We start from the raw sequence: 18,739 nt of genomic DNA, 5'->3' as shown, positions 1-18,739 counted from the left end.
CCTTGTCTAAAATGTGTTGGCTATTTTCATTGGAAAATGGCACCACTGGATGTTTCCCTCTACCGCTTCCCATGCATTTCCATTGTTCTTCCAAATGAACTGCAAAAAGATGCGCTCCTCACTCCTCTACTGTGGTGCTTGACTGTTTCAAACACCAGAGGGCGCTTGGGAGCCATTATAACAACCAGATCCCAACCTCCTATTATCAAACCTCTATTGTATAAAAGAAAGTGATATTGACAAGTCCCTGTTTTAGATTGGGGATGGGTACCAGTCTTCAACCTAGAGTTTACTGCAGGACAGTTGTCTTGCTCAGTTTTTTTCAAAAGCGTTAACAGCGTGAGACTTAAACAAAACGAAACCCTCTCTGCACAATGCACATACAGACCGGTGAAACAGTTCATTAAATATCCACGAAAAACAAACAAACACTGGCAATGCAAGGTGGAACGGTTATAAACAAGGAGGCGTAGTCATGTACGTTGACCACTCCTCTCTGTCAGGCTGCGCTTCCGTGTTTACACACCCACAGAAAAAACAGGACACTAGCGGCCGTCGGTCGAATGTTTACCGAGCAGGCATAGAGCGGTGGTGAGGAAAGTGACAGTCACACTGGAGCCTTGGTGTATGGTGAAACACAGGTGATTTCAGCTTCCACGGTTGCATTTTACAGCGGAATGTTCACTCGAAGGGGGCATGGAGACGTCAAGAAATCTACACAGAAAGTTCTGGACCCAAAGAAGGATGTACCGACCCGGCTCAGACACCTCCGGTCACTGTTAGGTGAGTGAAATGTCACCGGGCTTTTGATGCTGCATCGCCGCCGAGGCTTAGCTAGTCGAGCTAGCTGCATTAGCTGATAACGGCTAACGTCAAACACGGCGTCAGGTTAGCTGGCTGTCACTGCGGTGACTAATGCAAGCAAGCAGAGAGGCGACATAAATTCATACAGTGCCAAAAATCTGTAATTGCAGTGTGAAGTGTTTGCCACTCACTATCTGTTTCCATTGATTTTTTTTACGTTCTTATATCAGACAAGTCACTGTGATAAGGCATGGATGCTAGCTAGTATGAGCTAGCTCCCCTTGCGGCTAACTAGCCAGCCAATGCTAACCGACGCTACCTTGTCAGGGCAGCATCAGTCGATGAGAAGCAGATGCCTAACGCAGCCTTTGTTGTCATTTAGTCCTCTGTCATCCTGACTCTTAAAAACGTAGTTAGTGTTTTTAAATCTCTATCTCAACACTGATTATCACGAACATAAAGTCAACGTTTATACACTTAAGGCTGAAGTGAGGAGGATGCAGCTTTCATCTAGGTGGTTGCCTGGTTCAGATGCTATCAAGTTACTTCTCTCCCCTAGAGATATTTGATTTGAAAATAATGAAAATGTAAATGTGTCATGCTGGTGGAGTCCTTTGTGTCTTTTACTGGACGAGGAAGTGCAGGATTTATGGCAGCCATAAAGCTGTTGTAGGTGTTCCCTGTCTTCCTTCACTATGAAAATATAAAGATATGAATTTACTCTGTAGTAGCCTGACTTGTGCTGCAGATCAGAGTTTTGTATTACACATAATGGAGCCTATTTCCAATTCAGTTTTTCTTAATTAATCAGCTATCATGAAGCTATAAAGAGCTCATATAGTGGATGTCTGTAAGTCTAGATACCAAATTAACTTTTCAAAACATGTACGTGTAAAGTAGATGTCATGCAAGTTAAATAGTTGTGGTCCATTCTGTTTCACTGAACCACACATGAACACAATCTAAAGAACACATAGAGCTATGTGGAACTCTATAGCATGACCCCAGTTGTGCTGTAGGCATGCAGATACACATAAGTCATTGCTTCTTGCCTGAGTAGTAACCAAGATTATCTTCATAGAATTGGGCACTGTAACATATCTGCATTTGATATGAAACAGTTATCAGTTTCCCCATGATCCATGATAAATTCTCAACAATTACTATCACAGTTTAAAATTTTGATAATCATTAAAGGCATGTTTTATGACTGTACATTGAAAAACCCACAGCCAGTACTGTCCAGCATCAACCAAATTTAGCAGCATTTTCCCAGAGGCAGGTGCAGCATGGGGACATTGCAAAGGACATGATGTCATTTCAAAATGTTGAGAATTTCTCAATATAAAACTTAGTGAAATTATTTCAGTGTGTGTGTGTGTGTGTGTACAAACATGTTTGAATGTTTTAAAAATACCATGATACTGATTATAACCGTAATATTTTCAGTCAATGCAGTCGTGATATGAAATTTTCATTTCATGCATCTCTACATCCCACCTGAGTGCACTCATTCTGTTAGAATCAAGATGACCAGTATCGGGTACTGTACTGTAGCATACTTGTGTGCATATGCACTACTGTTATTCTCATTGCATCACATACAAAACGGGGTCACTGGGAACTTTGGGAAAGTGTGGAGGGAAAGAAAGTTGTCAAGGGAATTGCAAAATATGGAGGATAATTGCAACGGATTCATTATAAGTGCAACATACAGTATGATGTGCTTTCCCACCAGAATTTCAAAGTAGGTCACTTATGCTCAGGTATTGCTCTGTACCTACAGAGCTTATAAAAATGAATGTTTTGGTAATGCATTAAATATGTAGTCTAATCAACTCTTCACATATCTGTACGTATTAAATAATGTAATATAAATTAAGTTGATATTCTGTCAATTATTGAAACTTTGTCCTCACTGACATATTTTGATATTTACCAAACTATTTAAGGCTGCAACTAATGATTATTTTCATTGTTGATTTAATCTATTAATCAATGAATAGATGTTGGGTCAATAAGATGCCAGAAAATAGTGTTGATCAGTGTTTCTCAAAGCCCACAATGATGTTCTGAAATGTCTTGTTTTGGCCACAAACCAAAGATATTCAGTATGTCATCATATAGGACACAAGACACCAGAAAATATTTACATTTAAGGCAGGAATCTGACAATATTGACTTATTTTTCTTTATTTTGTCTTTAAAGAAGTATGCAATAGTTGGCCATTAATCTAATAGTTCACAAATTGGTCTATATGATTAATTGTTGCAGTTCTAAAAATATTCAAAATAATGACAGTGAAGATATGACTATACCAGCAGTGGAACAGAAGAATCCCTCCTGGAACAAAGTATCTTTTAGATTTTTACTCTATGAGCCATTTGTTTGACTGATGCACGCTTGATTGTAACCATTTCATAGTGGTATGTTTGCTGTTTTATTGATTTATTGCACAGCAGCACAAGAGCAGCAGCCAATATCAGCCTAATAGTTCCCAGAAGCTTGAACAAAACTGTTAGGGAGTTAGTGTGGTTGGATCTTTCTGCTGTCATAACACACCTTCAATGTCAAGACTAGAACAACCAAAGTGGAGGTCAACACCGAGCTCTGCATGTCCTCTGTGTTTCTCTTTCCCTCATGTGCAGGTCAAGATAAGGCTGGTCTGTTTGTCCAGCAGCTGATAGTAGGGCCTACATGTTGATGCCCCCCTCCCAGCCTCCCTGATTTCACTGGGCTTTCAGCTGGGGAAGGATTTCCTCCTGGTGCTGCTGGTTCCTGTGTGGACAGGAAGCAGTGATGAGAGATGGGGTACTGTGGAGGACAGGACAGGGACTAGAGGGAATATAGTGTGCCTTATTTCACTGCTGACAGCGTTTCGTATTTTTGTAAATCATATTGTTATTCGTTATATTTTCAAGAGTAAGGTTTGTCCAGTTTAATGTCATATGATGACTGTAAAAGGTCACTAGTGAGAGTGTATTTCAGTGACATTAAACAAGACTATCGTAGCCTGTAATGGCAGAGAATTTGCTTTATATGTCATGGGGGCACTGAATTTCTTCCTCTTTTTTTTATTCTTTTTTTCTCTCTTTTTATTATATTATATTATGATCCGTACAAACAATGTATAAAAATTCTCATATGACTTAGAATTAGAGCTGCATTGATAAAACAATTAATCAATTAGTTGTCAGCTATTAAATTAATCACCAACTATGTTGATAATTGATTTAATTGGTACAAGTCTTTTTTTTTTTTTAACAATAAATGTGCAAATTCTTTGATTTCAGCCTATCAGCCTATATTTTTGGGTTCTGTTTCAGATCATTTACATCACCTTGGGAATCTTCTGACATTTTATGATCCTAGCAACTAATTGAGAAACTGGTTGACTTATTATTGTTATTAATGAAGATGAAAATAATTGTTAGTTGCAGCCCTGCTTACAATAAAGGCTTCTATAATAGTCAGTTGTAACCTAAAGCAGCAATACTGAACTTAGAAAATAGAATCAGGTTGTTAAGGTGTGTCTCCATGATACTCAAGTCACAAAAGTAAAAGGAGGTAAGAAAAAATGAATAAAAGAAAAAAAATCACATGTCATAATCATGATAATCCACTCGTCAGCCGGGGGCTCTGAAATTCAAAGTGTTACTGTTTAACCTTCATACTTTTATTTTTAAAATGGGGAGCATCCAGTGTACTTTTCCATGTACTTGTACAAAAGTTAGATTTATTGGCAGCTTAACCTTTTTGTGGACCACTCCAAATTCAGGGCTCAGTGATAAGGATTGCCTGCTTGCCCGGGGCAAGTAAAATGCCATGTCATGCTAGTAAATCCAGCAACTGATAGGGCATGTAATTAAAAAAGAATTAAATTGTTGAATTATTTTTGATAATTTATTAATTATTAAAGTCAATTTTCATGCAAAAATAGCAGACAATGCTGTTTTCAGCTTTTAAAATATGGCGTTTTTCTCCTTTTCTGCATTTGTTATTTATTATATATTATATATATTTATTAAACTAAATATCTTTGGGCTTTGGTCTGACAAAACAAGACATTTGAAGACATCAGACTCTGGAACGCTAGGATGGATATATATAATAAACATGACAATCAACTTTAGTCTTTGCTGTGATTTTATATCCTCTAATATATAAAACAGTTTTGAACAAGGGCAAGTAAAAATTGAAGTTGGGTAAATAGATTTCTTTTCCAAAAACATTAATGTTGAATCCTGAAATTTGTTGTCCAATATGCTGTTTGAAAAAGTAGTTTCTCATTTTCTCTGAGTCTTTGTAGTACCAGAACCAGAAATCTGTTTAAGCAGCTTGTTGAATCTGGTTGTCGTAGTACAGTTGTATTGGAGTTGAAAGGACAATCTGTGGTCGGGGCTATTTTCAGAGTGGCCCTGTATTGGTTTTCTGCTCACTGAGCAGATCTGTGGGATAGAGTGTGAAAGCTGCTGCATGTTAATTTGCTGGTCATGCCTGGCTGGATTTGGCTGAGGTTGTTAATTACAGGAGCCCAGGCCTAGCAAACCACCTGATCACTCGCTGTTTCTCTCAATGGAGACTGTTCCTCCTGCTCAGAGTCCTCAAGTTCAGTCCCAACTCATTCTGCGTTGGCTGTTGCATATCACTGCCCCAGTTCCTCCAAAAATAAGCCTCAAGTTGATGGTGAAGATTCTAGCAACAGTGGAGGAAATCTCCTCTGCAGTGTTTGTCTGGGGGAATACCCATTTATTCTCAAAGGTGATATTCCTCTTTTCACTTGGTCCGTCCACAGGGAGGTTAGAGTGCCAGGTCAGCTGTAGACCAGTCAGTGCTGCTGGAGCTAGCAGTGAATCAGAGCCTAGCTCCAATGTGCTTTGAGAGCTTGAGCATTGGTCCTCTGGCTGAAGGGCATCAACCAATCAACTGAATGGAAAAAGATAAAGTGTATCTCAAGTGGGTATTATTTGTTTCCATCTGTTCTCAGTCAACTTGTGTAAACAAGCTCAATTTGAACCTTTTGGTGAACTGCATGGGAACAACAGTGAATGTGTGCGAGTGTTGTCAGTGATAACAGTCAGGTGTGTTTGTTTGTGGGTGTAGGTCTGTGAGGTTGCAGCCACAGGTAATGGGGCTGCTCTCCTCTTTGGAGGAAATGAAATCAAGTGTCATTACGCCGTACTTTTCTCTGTGTGCAAGCTTTAAGTGTTGCTGGAGTCTGGGTCAACTGAAAGCGCTGCTGTTACAAGAGGAAATCACAAGGTGAAGCACCAGGGGGAACAATGAGCACAACAGTGGAAGGGCTCTCAAGAAAGTCTTCTGCATGGCTGAAGTAAAGGCTGAGATCACTCGACTTCTGATTCTCCCTTTTTGTAAAACACTCAGCTTGGACTTGTGAATAACTTCAGCCTCTTATCATCTTTTATTCCACACCATGTAGGCATGATATCGACTCTCAAGAGTTTTTCTCCTGGTGTAGTTCTATACAACCGCCATAGCAAGCTTTCATAAATGGGTTTTATTATGTTTTTAGGGCCTTGAGGCTATTTGACTTCTTATTTCCTGACAGACTATCACACACTGAAGTTGATTGAGGTTGAATCTGAAAACATATGTAGTAAAGGTTAAAGATCCACACATTTCTGTGCACCAACAGATTTGCATTAATAGCATTACAGTGTTCAGTTTCTACAGTGTTCTGTTTCACAGTGAGCGTACAGAGCCTGTAAATCATAGAACATTAATGAAGCTTTTTGACACTGGTTAGCACAAATGGACTCTTATGTCAAAGTGAAAATAAATATGTGCAAATTGATTTAAATTACACCATTAGCCAAAATATCTAACAACACTGATTATAAGATATTACATTTGAAGCATTATGTGACATACCTTTTATAAGTAGAGGGCAAAAATATTATTATTTAGGCATTTGTTTGTGATACTGTCAATAGCTACTTGAGGAAAATTGTCTGCTGCTGAGGTGAGGCAACAGGAGACAGCCATTAACAGGTCTTTGTCTGGTGCTATTACGGTAACAGCTTCTGTCATTATGATCCTGGCATCCAGCATCTTAGCTCCTTCACTTAGCATGAGATCTGCAGAGCTGCTTGAGAAGGAAATTTGACAGACAAAATGAGGAATGAGCCATAGAATCATCAGCTGTTCTTAACATTTAAATTGTGGATAAATAATGTAAGCTTTCATGATTTTAACTCAGATTTACATAGCTAGCTAATAGCTTTTGTGGTTAGGAATGATTTCATCATTGGCTTTATTTATTTATTTATTATTTTTTACTTTTAGGTTTTTATATCATTCTGTAGCATCCCAGTAATATCCCTGTGTATTTAAATCCAAACAACTGGATGATGTTGGAGCATGTGACCCCCCTTAGGTTGAGGGAGGGGAAGGTAGGACATCAGTGCTCCAAACCAGGTCACCACTTTTTTTTTCATTTGACAAACCTCAAAAGGAACACAGATAGAGGTTGACTTAAGTAAATGTTTCAGCATAATTTTCTTTCCCTGACTAAATTCACAACCCAGTCCCAAGCCATGTATACAGGTGCTGCTGTCTGTGATAAGACGGTAATATCGGACTGCCAATATCAGTCAAGCGCTACTTGGTCATCAATAAAACATTGTTTATTTTGTCAGCATCCACAACTACAGCTCACATAAGGCTTTGACAGAGTGCAGATGGCAGATGCTTGGAATATGGTTTTGTTGAACACTAAGAAAATAATTCTTGGGCGCAATAACTGAAAACCTCAGACACATACTTCAGCTTTGAAAGACCAGTGAAAAAAACCTTCTAGGTGAAAGGTAATGATGATATAGATATGGTTGAACAGAGGCTAGCAAGGAATTACAGCATTCCTTACCTTACAGCATACCTTAGCATAACTGCTAACCGAGTTATCAGCCAGCACTGTTTAGAAGACAGGGGTTATGGGTAATACCACTTTTTTGGTTACAATGGAATTTAGCCTTAACAGAGTTTGAAGTTAGTATATTGTCAATATTAAGTTGGGCGTGTTTGGCCCCTTTTCCACTGCTATTAAAGTGAAATGTGTGTGGCTTCCTCTAAACTGGTGGCAGTATCAAGATAAGCATTTGGCAGTATAAAGAAGTCCTGTGCCACAATCACTGGACCATTAGAATTGCAAACTATGCCGTGATAAAAAAAAAGTCATAAAGTAATTTTAGACTTCTGCTACTAAATATTTCTGTCTGCTGTAGTTTTCTTTCTAACTAACCACTATTTCTAGTCTACCTGCTTACAGATTTACTATGTTAGACTACATGTTGTGCCACATGACTTCTAAAGATAAACATTTAGTTAACTTTTTGGATATTTTTTATAAACTTAACAGAAGGCTTTGTTCGAGGTCTGGGTTTTCTCTGTTCACTCTGTGGCCTTACTGTCATGTGTTAAGAGCTTCCTTAAAACCCAAATTTCAAACATGATATAAATCACATGGTGTTGAATAAAGCCTTTTTTCTTTTAGCTGCTGGCCTGCTGTAGAGCTAGAGATAGGAACACACCAGTGCTCTCTGTTTTCTGCGGTGGATGATATCTGTGTGATTTTACAGAGCACATGACAAACCAGTTTGTCTAGTTGCACTGTTACCTGTCCTGCCAATATAATAGCCAAACTTAGCCCAAGACCTGCGGTTTAGTGTGACACCACTTGTTATCAAGATATGATTTCATGGATGCACATTTTATTTTGCCTCTCTAAATGCCCAAGCTCCCACTAATCTGCTATGGATTTCCAGGTTTAATGTCAAAGGAAAATAAACACTTAGCTTTGGCTTACAGTATTAGCAGTTTGCTACACAGGGTTGTTAAGTGCAGATCTTAGGTTGGCAACTCCAGTGGTATAGTGGACGATGGATAAAGGAAAAAGGGAATTTAGAAATAGAAAAAAAACACCTTTATATGAACTTATTTGTTTTTCATGTAGAGCCTTTGTCTCTCCTTATTGTGTTCCCTTCTTTGAGCCCCATAGTGATGAAATTTGTCAAGAAAAAGAAGTGACATCTCAGCTGAAGTTGAATGGCCATCACAAGCAATAAAAGGAAGTTTTGTTATAACATTTTGTTTTAATTTAAGGCAGATGAAAACATAACACTTAACAGTGTTTTAGTGTGGGAGTGTTTTAAAGGGAGTATGAGCAGATGGTCAGTAATGCAGCTAAAACATTTGTTACTTTGTTATTTATTATGGTTTCTTGAGAAACCACCCTTGTTTTCTTAATTAGGGCTGATGTTCTGCTTTTGTTCATAAAAAAACTAAAATACTCTAGGCTGTTTTGACTACAATTAGGGATAGGGGAAATACTCAGTCCCAAGATGTATTGTGATGCAGATGTGGAAGATTCTTAATCGGTTCATAAAAGTCAAAAAAGTCAAAAATTGATATTCTCTTAATTGACATGATGTTGTCAGAGGAAAAAGGGCGGACCTCAGCTGCAAGGGCACTGGAACACCCGGACTATCTACAGCGTGCACACGGAAGAGTTATCAGCAGTTAACAAGCAGTGATGTATTTCATCTTCTCAAAGGCAGCAGGTGCAAACATGTTTTCATTTAGTGTCTAAATAATTGCATTTGTGAGATGAATGTGAAGTGTATTGTGAATAATTTTTACCATCGCCCAGAGACATTTAGATGTGAGGAGCAGAGCAGCAATAAGTTGTAACAAACAAGAGCAGCTAAGTGACGCACACTGCAGCATTACAGAACATAAAACACTGCTGTAGTGAAGAAAATCACTCTTTGCTCAGTCTGTTCACCTTTAAAACTCTGCACCAGCTCTGCCTTTCTTCACAGCTAATGGTGCAGCAGAGAGGCTGCTCTCCACTGCTGGAGACACAACGTTAATAACAACACACGCAGCCAGACACTCTGCCTCCTCATTTTGTTACTCTCATACAGGCAGGAGACTATATGATGCTTTCATAGTGATTCATCCATTAATTAATGCAGTTAACTCTTTTAAAATTAAAAGGCAGTCAAAAAATTTCTACCCCTAAATGTAACAGGTGCATCATGCTTACTTCTAAACCATGCTACTTCTTGAGTTTTGGTGAGGATGGCTGAACGTGACCAACTGCAGATGAATCCAATCCAGTTGGCATCCCCTGGCTTAAAGTTTCAGATTTTGATGCATTGATGTATTGAGAATCGTTTTATCATCGAATCAAAGCCGTCTGAATTGTAATCGTAACTGAATCATGAGGTACCCAGAGATTCCCACCCCTAACTGCAACTTGTTTGCTTTTAGTTTTATAAATGAACAGACAACAAAAGCATTTTAGAATCGAACATAAAAATAATATAAATTAATTGCAATATTATCGCCACAATATGGCAATTGTTATATTATCCAAACCACAGAAGCAGTTGTTGAGAAAGGAAAAATGTGTGTCAAAACAGCATAATGAAGTGCTGTGCTGCTGCAGAGATGCCTTGGCCTACAAATCCAGATGTAAGAAAACATTTTTGTTTGGTACTGACCCCAACAACTGTCACATCATCATTTCAATAGTTTTCTTTTTTTCCCAGCGAAAATTAAAATTGTGAGCAAAAGTGGTCATTCCAACTATGGTGAATCATATTGTAATCACAATATCTATCAAAATTATGGCTATGTGATTTTTTTGTACCTTATCATGCAGCCCTAGTCCAGCTTTAACATCCCTGCAGTTCCTTGTTATAGCATACACAGAGTGTGATGTCATGTTGCGGTTGATTGCAGAATTTTATAACTTTGCTGAAAGGGAAGAAAAACAGAGAAGGAAGATATTACTGTACTGTGTAGATTGAACCACATTGTTTGGTGTTCATCTTTAATTTGAGGTTTTTCTTCCCTGCAGTAGAGGAAAAGCAATGTCCAGAAGGAATAATTGAAACAAATGTTACCCCTGTGTTAATGAAGGTAAGGATTTTAGGGCTACCTGAAGAGGAAGAGCAAAAGTTCCCAGTTTAGCAGCTCTTCAGCGCTAAGCTGTCAAGATAAGCCACTCTCTAAATGTGTGAGCTCAGACTGGGGTAAGGTCAGGCTTTGGCAGTTCAACCATGACTCTTTCACACTGTGCTCTGCATAGACCCATAGGCCCCAATCTGTTACACAGCTAGACACTGACTGCAAGTTGAGAGGCATCATGCAGTCTTTGGCATAGTGGCATCATAATGAAATTATGTGCACCAGAAGTGTTGTGATTGCAGGAAAGACCCTTTCAGTGATGATTACATTTCTTGGATTTGTTTTAATGCAGCTGCAGTTTATATTGAATCCATATGATATTCTGTTGTAGCATTTATCCTTATTACCTCTGCAGAGCCGTTACCAAGCCTCTTGACATTTTAAAGACAGTTTAGTTATTACAAACTGACATAGCAATATATAAGGTATGAAAGTATGTTTCTCCTGCTCAGAGAGCTGCATGCTTTGCTCCATTGCTTTAGGCTGGCAATATGTTAATCATTTCCTAAATATATTGCTCACAGTGGATGATAACTTGCATAGCCAAGCCATGTATTAATGTTTTCTCCAGACTAGCTATGGTAGCTCAAAATCGGCCAGCCCGCTGCAAGCTTACATGGCCAGCATCCACAATTGTGTTATGCTGCAAACTGTAAGCTTTATAAGCTAAACCCATCCATAGAAGATGGATCTCTTGTCAGTACTGATAAAGAAAACTAAGTGAATTGCCTCCAATCGACCCCCTGATAAGAAACATCAATTTGGCCCAGTGAGTGCTGAATTGTGATTGACATCTTCAGACTGGCACAACCTGGAGCACTTTCAACAGTATTGGAAACAGCTGTGTGTTATGAAGGCCTCAAATGAGGCTCACACAGCCTGCTATCTTTCTGTAACTCTGTAAAATCATGTGACAGACTTGCTCTCCTCAGCTGGTTTCAGCAGATTTATGATTAAACTCTTTTCACTAGGGTCAAATATCAACCCTCTTCTCAACCAGCTATTGGTTACAAAGAGCTGTGTGCAGCTTATCTGCATCTGTTTTCTGTGTCTTCCATATCTGTCTTCTTTTATATTCTCTGTGGCCCAAGAAAATATGGAAACAGCTTATAAAACATGATTATATATACACTTAATGTCTGTAACCTACAGGTAGCAAATAATTTCCTTCCTTAGATTTGTTAAAAAAATGCGTACCATTTCATCCAGTGTCTTTTTTTTTTTAAAAAAAAGCAAAGCAGCTAACCTGTGAAAATCCATGCTTGTTTAGCTTTCGTTTGCTAAAAAGGGTCAGACCAAAATATATTTTTGGTATCATTTAACACAGGGATCGCTCAAGGCCATTTTTTCATTTCCAACTTTGATATGGCAATCTGGAGTATCTGCCAGTAGAGATACCAATCTGATACACTCTCTTAAAGAACTAAGCAATAATAAAAAATGTATGGATGCACTTTGCTTAACCTAGTGAAACAAATGTTCTACTCCCTTAAAGGAAGAAAAACACAGCTCACAACATGACTCAGTTGCTGCTATTTATTCAAACTTTTATCATACACATAACTTTCAGTAGAAACAACCATTCTAACATTACAAGATTAATCTGTGTCACACCAACCCAACACGTTTTTATTTGATTTTCTTGACTCAACAATCATAGATCCTTCTTGTGCATCCACAAACAGCGACAGGCAAATCCTACTTATTCTACCTTTAAGACGCTCTATATGATATGTAAAAATTGAAAACTATATTTGATGAACAGTAGAATTTTGGAACTGGTTAAAGTACTGGTTCTGTGAATGTACCTTTGGGCATCTTCCTCATGCCAAAAAATTCCAAAAGAAAACACCTCTCTAATTTTTCAAATCTTCAGTCTCGTGCAGTCTCTTTAATTTTCTCATGGTCCTTCTTTGTTTCTAGACAACCATTCCGGAAGGGAAGCACCAGCTATGGTGCATCCATCGTTCATCAACATTAGCGACCACCCCTGTATCTCTTCAACTATGTGTTGGCGCCCTCCAGGCATCCCTCTGCTGGGGCCCTTAAAGAGTCCTCTGTGTCTGATCTGAGCACACTGCCAAAGAAACATATCATTCTTTTCTCTCTCCTCATCTCCTTTCTGGCAAGAATCTAGTGCACCTGCAGTGTTAGCCAGCCCAGACCTAATGCAAATGAGTGTAGCTATGTCTGATCAAAGGCCTGGTTAGACTGCTTTTTGAGTATGACATGGCATATTAATGATTCTGCTTCAGGTGGTATAAACAGCGTACATTGTAAGTGGACTTGGGGGTTAAATATGGTTTGACACAACCTCTGAACATTAAATGTGAGTACTTATTATTGCATGTGTTGTGTGCTGATTAAGTTTGAACAGGGAGCTGTTGGCAGATGTTTGGTTTTGATTGTGTAAATACACCATAGGCTTCAGCTGACTAGATGACCTTCACCCGTTCGGCTAACAAGCCCTATGTGCACAGTGCTGTGTGCTCTCTCTTAGTGCTTGCTGGGCAAACCCAATTTAACACCAGTTCATTAGAATAGCAAGCAACAGAAAGGGACACTAATCATTCAGTTGAAGTTAAAAATTATGCTGCTTTGTCCACCAGATGGATAATGACCTTCTTTCCATGGTTAGACTACCTTTAGTCTCTCATAGCCAGATCTGTGTCCACAGTGCTGTGCCAGTGCTGGAGAAAGATCTGGCTCCTCACATACAAATTCTGTTGTAGAGGTAAAAAAAACAAAAAAAACAACAACAGTGCCCCCGCAAAAGAGTGTCATGGTGGAATTCATTTTGGTGGAACATTTCTGCATAGGGAGGCAAGCCCTGGCTTGGCACAACTTGGAGATGAGACTGATCAGATCCAACACCAGCATTGGCCCCACGCTTGCCATGTGTTTTCCATTTGTAAGCATTGTGCTAAGCAGTGCAAACTGAGAGCTGACAAGTGTATTTCATTTATACTCTGCATCTACATGTAATATAAGGGAAAAGCATTCTAACTTACTTACAGACATAAAATAGCAAATGTAAACTCTCAGCCATGCAGACACAGTACACAAGTTTTCCAGATATACTACTACTACTGTTACTGCTACTACTATTAGTACTACTATTAATCATAATAATAATCATATTAGCCATAAACATCAAGAAGAACAGAGCAGTGGTATTGGTGAATTGGTACATCTCTATTTAAAATTGATAAGTCCACACAAAAGAAAAAGCTGACACGGCCTTTGAAAATGTTGACAGATAGCTGGTAGCGGAAGAAGGAGAATGCTGACTGTGAAAGTCGTCCAGTGGCAGACTTATACCCACAGTCTACATCTGGCGAGTCAGACTAGGCTACTTTATATACCTTACCTGTATGTGAAGTTGTAATGCACTAAAGGCATGTTATAGGGTTATGTAATACAGTGTGAGATTCAGCCGTTGAATCCATGTTGTCACCTGTGGCCCCAGCAGTCGCAGTGAGACACAGGGAGACCCTCACAGTGATGTGATGTCATCTAAAATATCCGTTTATCCAGCCAGAGGTCAGAAAATAACACCATAATCTTTACACTGACATTTGGGTGGGATATTTTTCCTTGGAGTTTTTTATGGAAATGACGGACTGATTTTATAACATCTGCCTCCATAGAACATTTTGAGAAGATGCTATGTTTTTCTGCCCTCCATAATATTATATTTTGGCCCTCAGCTGTGGCTGCTGCAGGTTATTATTTTCCAGCTGGTCCTCTCACATGGGGTTGGAACATCTGCCCTTTGTTGACAGTTAACAGGAAACATATCACAATGGAGAATAGTCATCCAACCCAAACCTGCAATGGCTGGTCTGTTTGGCATGTGTTTATTAATTCCACTAGAGAAGATTGCAGGTCTCAGCATCATCATTTATCACTGTCAGCAGTATCTAGGCCATTGTTCGTACAGTTTTTGGTCAATTAACAATAAGGCAGACTTAATGATCCCCTTGCAGAATAGTTAGTGTGCTATGGGTGAGGCAGCTGATGAGCAATAGCCGAGTATTTAGCTTCAGTCAATAAGAAGTTGAATTACTAGAATAGCATTTGGGGCAACAATTGACCCCTGGTTTGTTTTGTTACTGAACTTGGCTGGGTTTTCTCAGCACCCCTCCATCCCTTCTGTTTTCCCTTTTCTTAGTTCCTCAGCACTCTCCCTTCTACAAGAAGAGCTATTATATGTGAATCACATCACCAAGGGCTGGCTTCCCCAAACAGAGAGGGTTCTGAAAACAAGAGAGTCCAGCTCTCAGCCCATTCAGCTGCAGTCACTAGTGTTAAGACACAAAATTTCCTCCCACTGCCCTGTGTGATCAGGTCACAGCTATCTACAGCTGCTGCTCATCCAAAACTGTTTTCCTGTCTGTGACATGAGAGTCTTGCAGACAGAGGGGTGTCAATTGAAGGACATGATTATCTTGTTGGACTCAGAGGATATAGTGTCATCCCCTGCATTCCCAGGGCCTGGATAACAGGTTCTGTCTCTTTGTGTGCATGGCATGCTGTTACCTGAGAAGTCAGTGAAGCCCATTGAGTGAAGAGGCTGGCTGGATATCGCAGTTCACAATGCTGGTCATCATTGTGCTGCTTCATCCTTTCAACCAAACATTTCCTTTACAAAATGTACGATCTCAACCAAAAAAAGAAATACTAGATAATTGTAAGATAATGGCAGTGATAGTGGAGTTATAATATTGTGGGGTTGGGCTCACATGAAAAGTTTGATGGCAAAGATGATGTATTTCACAATTTTTGATCCAATATTTTAGCATTCACAAAACAAGCAAGAAATGTGGAATATTTCTAATTTAACTGGGGCTCCAACTAATGTTTATTTTCATTATGGAGTAATCTGCTGATTATTTTCACCCTTGTTGGATTGATTGTTTAATCAATAAAATATCAGAAATTTTGAAAAACAAAAAGCTCATCACAATTTCCTAGAGCTCTAAGTGGGATCTTCAAATTGAATCATAAAAATAAAATTTACTGGATTTTGGGTAATAATCTGAAGATGTTTCTTAATGTCGTACTGTTTGGCACACAGCCTATTGTTTGCATTTAGTTAAGGGATGGCTGTGGGGCAGCAGGAGCTCAGCCTGTAAGGACTTGGCTCGGGAAAGGAAGGGTTGCCAGTTCAAGTCCACACGTACGGACTGTGGACTGGTAGCTACAGAGGTGTCAGTTCACCTCCTGGGGACTGCTGAGGTGCCCTTAAGCAAGGCACTGAACCCCTGACTACTCGGGGCGCCTGACTGTATGTATATATATATATGTATGTGTGCAGCCCTGACATCTCTCCAATGCATGTCTATAGGTCCCATTTGTGTGTGTGTTTATTTTCTTCTTCTTCTTACTCATTCATGAAGATTCATGCTCACCTTTGACATAAGAATACTGGACAGAAGCCTCTGCTGCACCAATACACCTTTGAGTCTGAATTTCACTACAGGGAGACTGATCAGTGTCTTGTCACTCTCTTCCAAGATGGTCAGAATCCACCTGAGATTCTTATTCACTGTCAGAAGCCTGTGATCTGCTTTTAAAATGTTTTTTTTTCTCCCTGTAAGCCCTCTCCTTCCATCTGTCATGCTCCAGTGGCTGTTTAGGGCTATTTGAGCAGATGGGGAACAGTGAAACTGAAGGCTGGAGAGCACAAGATGATGGCCCTTTGACATGCTGCATGACATATTCAATTGACCCAACCCCCCATCAGCTCCTCATGCACCCAACAGTATTCAAATTAGAGTTGCAAAATGATTATACAGACTTCCTCTATGTTGTTTCTCTGTCTCTCTAATGTGCACAGGTACACCATCTGCACTTATCAGACCTGTTTGATATTAATGAATTCAATTTTTTAGTTGTTTAATTAGACATGTTCAAGTCTTGATTAATACGATGCATTCCATGTATTTTCCTGATCTTAAAGAGACAGACATGAATACTGGTCTAATTATAGAACACAGGCCAAAGCTGCTCTTTGTCTGGTGTCTAAGGGATTTTGGTGAACCAGCATTCAGGAAACCCTCCCAACAGAATAAAGGGTTTTAAAAAGCTGAACCACATGATTGGCCAAGACTGGAGGGCCTTCAGAACCCAACCCTTGGGTATTGGTGTGGGTTGCATTTCTATTCCTTAATCATTAGATCATCACTAGAAAAGCTTTACTGTGGAGTCATTTGCACAACTTAAAAATCTATTTTTAGGTTTGCAACAGCTGTTAATTAATGTGTAGGAAAATTATATAGACCATGGATTTTCTAAAAACAAACAAAACCTAAATATACTCTTATATTTTAGCAATAAAGAAGTAGTTTTACTTCTTTGTGAGGTGTTTGTCTGGGTAAAATCTCCAGTCTATTCTCCAGGGTTCAGTGCACATCTCCAGTATAATGGCCCACGGGATTTTCAGACAGGAGTGTTGTTTTGGCACCGCAGAGCAGTTAATCATTCCAGCCACCTATACTGAAGACTAGCCAGCCATGCTAGCTGATGATAATGCCAGCTCAGAGATAACCCCAAAGAAATCAATGCTAACAACAGCAGAATGAAAGCATTATATTCAGTATTTCTGTAACTAAATGCAGTAATGCACTGCGTATTTGCAAGCACAAGTCAGATAAGATATTTGCCACAACAGTAGTGTTACTTCATCACTGACAAGCGGACTCTGCCTACATCCACAGTCTCTGGTGGCTGTTGCACCTCATGCCAGAGGGCAGAATATAAACTTGTCACTGTCGCTGCATTGACAGTTGTTACTCCTACCTTTTTCCTGAAGGTCCACATTGTGTTTGACAGTGTGCACTTGCATGTGTCAGTGTTTATACTTAAATGTGAATTGAGCAGATGTGATTATTACCTTAATGCCAGGAGCAAGGGACACTCAGTGAAGCCTTCTTTGAGAGAAGCAGTTCAAGCACAGGGTGTGTTCTTGTGTGTGTAAGTCCCAGTGTGAAAATATAAAGGGGAAGATGCTGAAATACGTGTCATCAATAAATGGTAAATTCATAGTTGATTAAAATTTAGTTAATTGATTTTCAAAGTGGGGGGCCTCAACAAAATGCCAAAAACATAATAAAAAAATCTAATTCTCATCATGTGAATAAAATATGAATTGGAATAATATATATATATATATATTTATAATATATATATATATATATATATATAATTTGCATTGCCCATCTTTCTAATTGCCTGCCAGTCAGAACAACATTCATCACATCATAAGCTGTCAGCGTTGTGACCTGAATTGCTACCTGCCACCTGCCACGAAACTGCTCTGCTCCTGCAATGTAGTGCTAACCCACAAAAATGAACATGTTTTTGAAAACAAAAAGACCTGACAAGCAGACCAACAGCCCAGCTGACAAAAGTTCAGCTGCAAAAAGTCTGAAGAACTCCTCCTGAAGTATGATGCTGCATACATAAAGTATGGATTTGCTGCGGTACATAAGAATGCCTGCAAGGGCCAAATGCGTTCTCTACGTCAGGACCTTCTCAAATGAGTGTTTAAACAGCATCAGCATCACTTGAAACAAAAGCACCTTACAGAAGCGTAATAAAAAGTTGACCTTGGGTTTTTTAAGACATCTTGCTAAGGGGGGCCCCGGCCATAAACTAATGCTATTTGGGTGGCCTTAGCATGAAAAAGTTTGGGAACCCCTCCTTTAGTTAATTGTTATTTTACTATTAACAAACCTTCAAAAAATGTGCTTTATAAATCATTTATTAAGCATTTGTAAAGTTTTATAAACATTGGTTTCAAAATTATAATGGCCATCCAAATAATGTTTAAAGATTCACTACACTATGTATATAAAAAAATTACAAAGTATTATATCCATCAGTTGCAACTTTACAATAACCATCTAGATAATTTTTACAGTCCACATGTTC

The 18,739-nt window shown here is 39.0% G+C and overlaps 1 protein-coding gene across 8 annotated transcripts in view; it reads left to right on the top strand.

Annotated features, from left to right (window-relative positions):
- Nucleotides 1-523: 523 nt before the first annotated feature.
- Nucleotides 524-18,739, top strand: part of ralgapa2 (Ral GTPase activating protein catalytic subunit alpha 2) — a 119,145-nt gene continuing 100,929 nt past the window's right edge. For 6 of the 8 annotated variants that reach the window (XM_084743264.1, XM_084743270.1, XM_084743268.1 and 3 more), the window contains exon 1: nucleotides 524-783. In XM_084743264.1, coding sequence (XP_084599390.1) covers nucleotides 678-783 — 106 coding nt within the window. In that variant the 5' untranslated portion in view covers nucleotides 524-677. The remainder of the gene's footprint in view (nucleotides 784-18,739) is intronic. The other 2 variants (XM_084743269.1, XM_084743265.1) reach the window with 1 other exon arrangement.

Source organism: Lutjanus erythropterus, chromosome 18 (genome assembly GCF_056507025.1).
Source record: "Lutjanus erythropterus isolate fLutEry1 chromosome 18, fLutEry1.hap2, whole genome shotgun sequence".
In the NCBI taxonomy this organism is placed as follows: domain Eukaryota; kingdom Metazoa; phylum Chordata; class Actinopteri; order Lutjaniformes; family Lutjanidae; genus Lutjanus; species Lutjanus erythropterus.
This window is presented reverse-complemented; position numbering and strand designations above follow the sequence as displayed.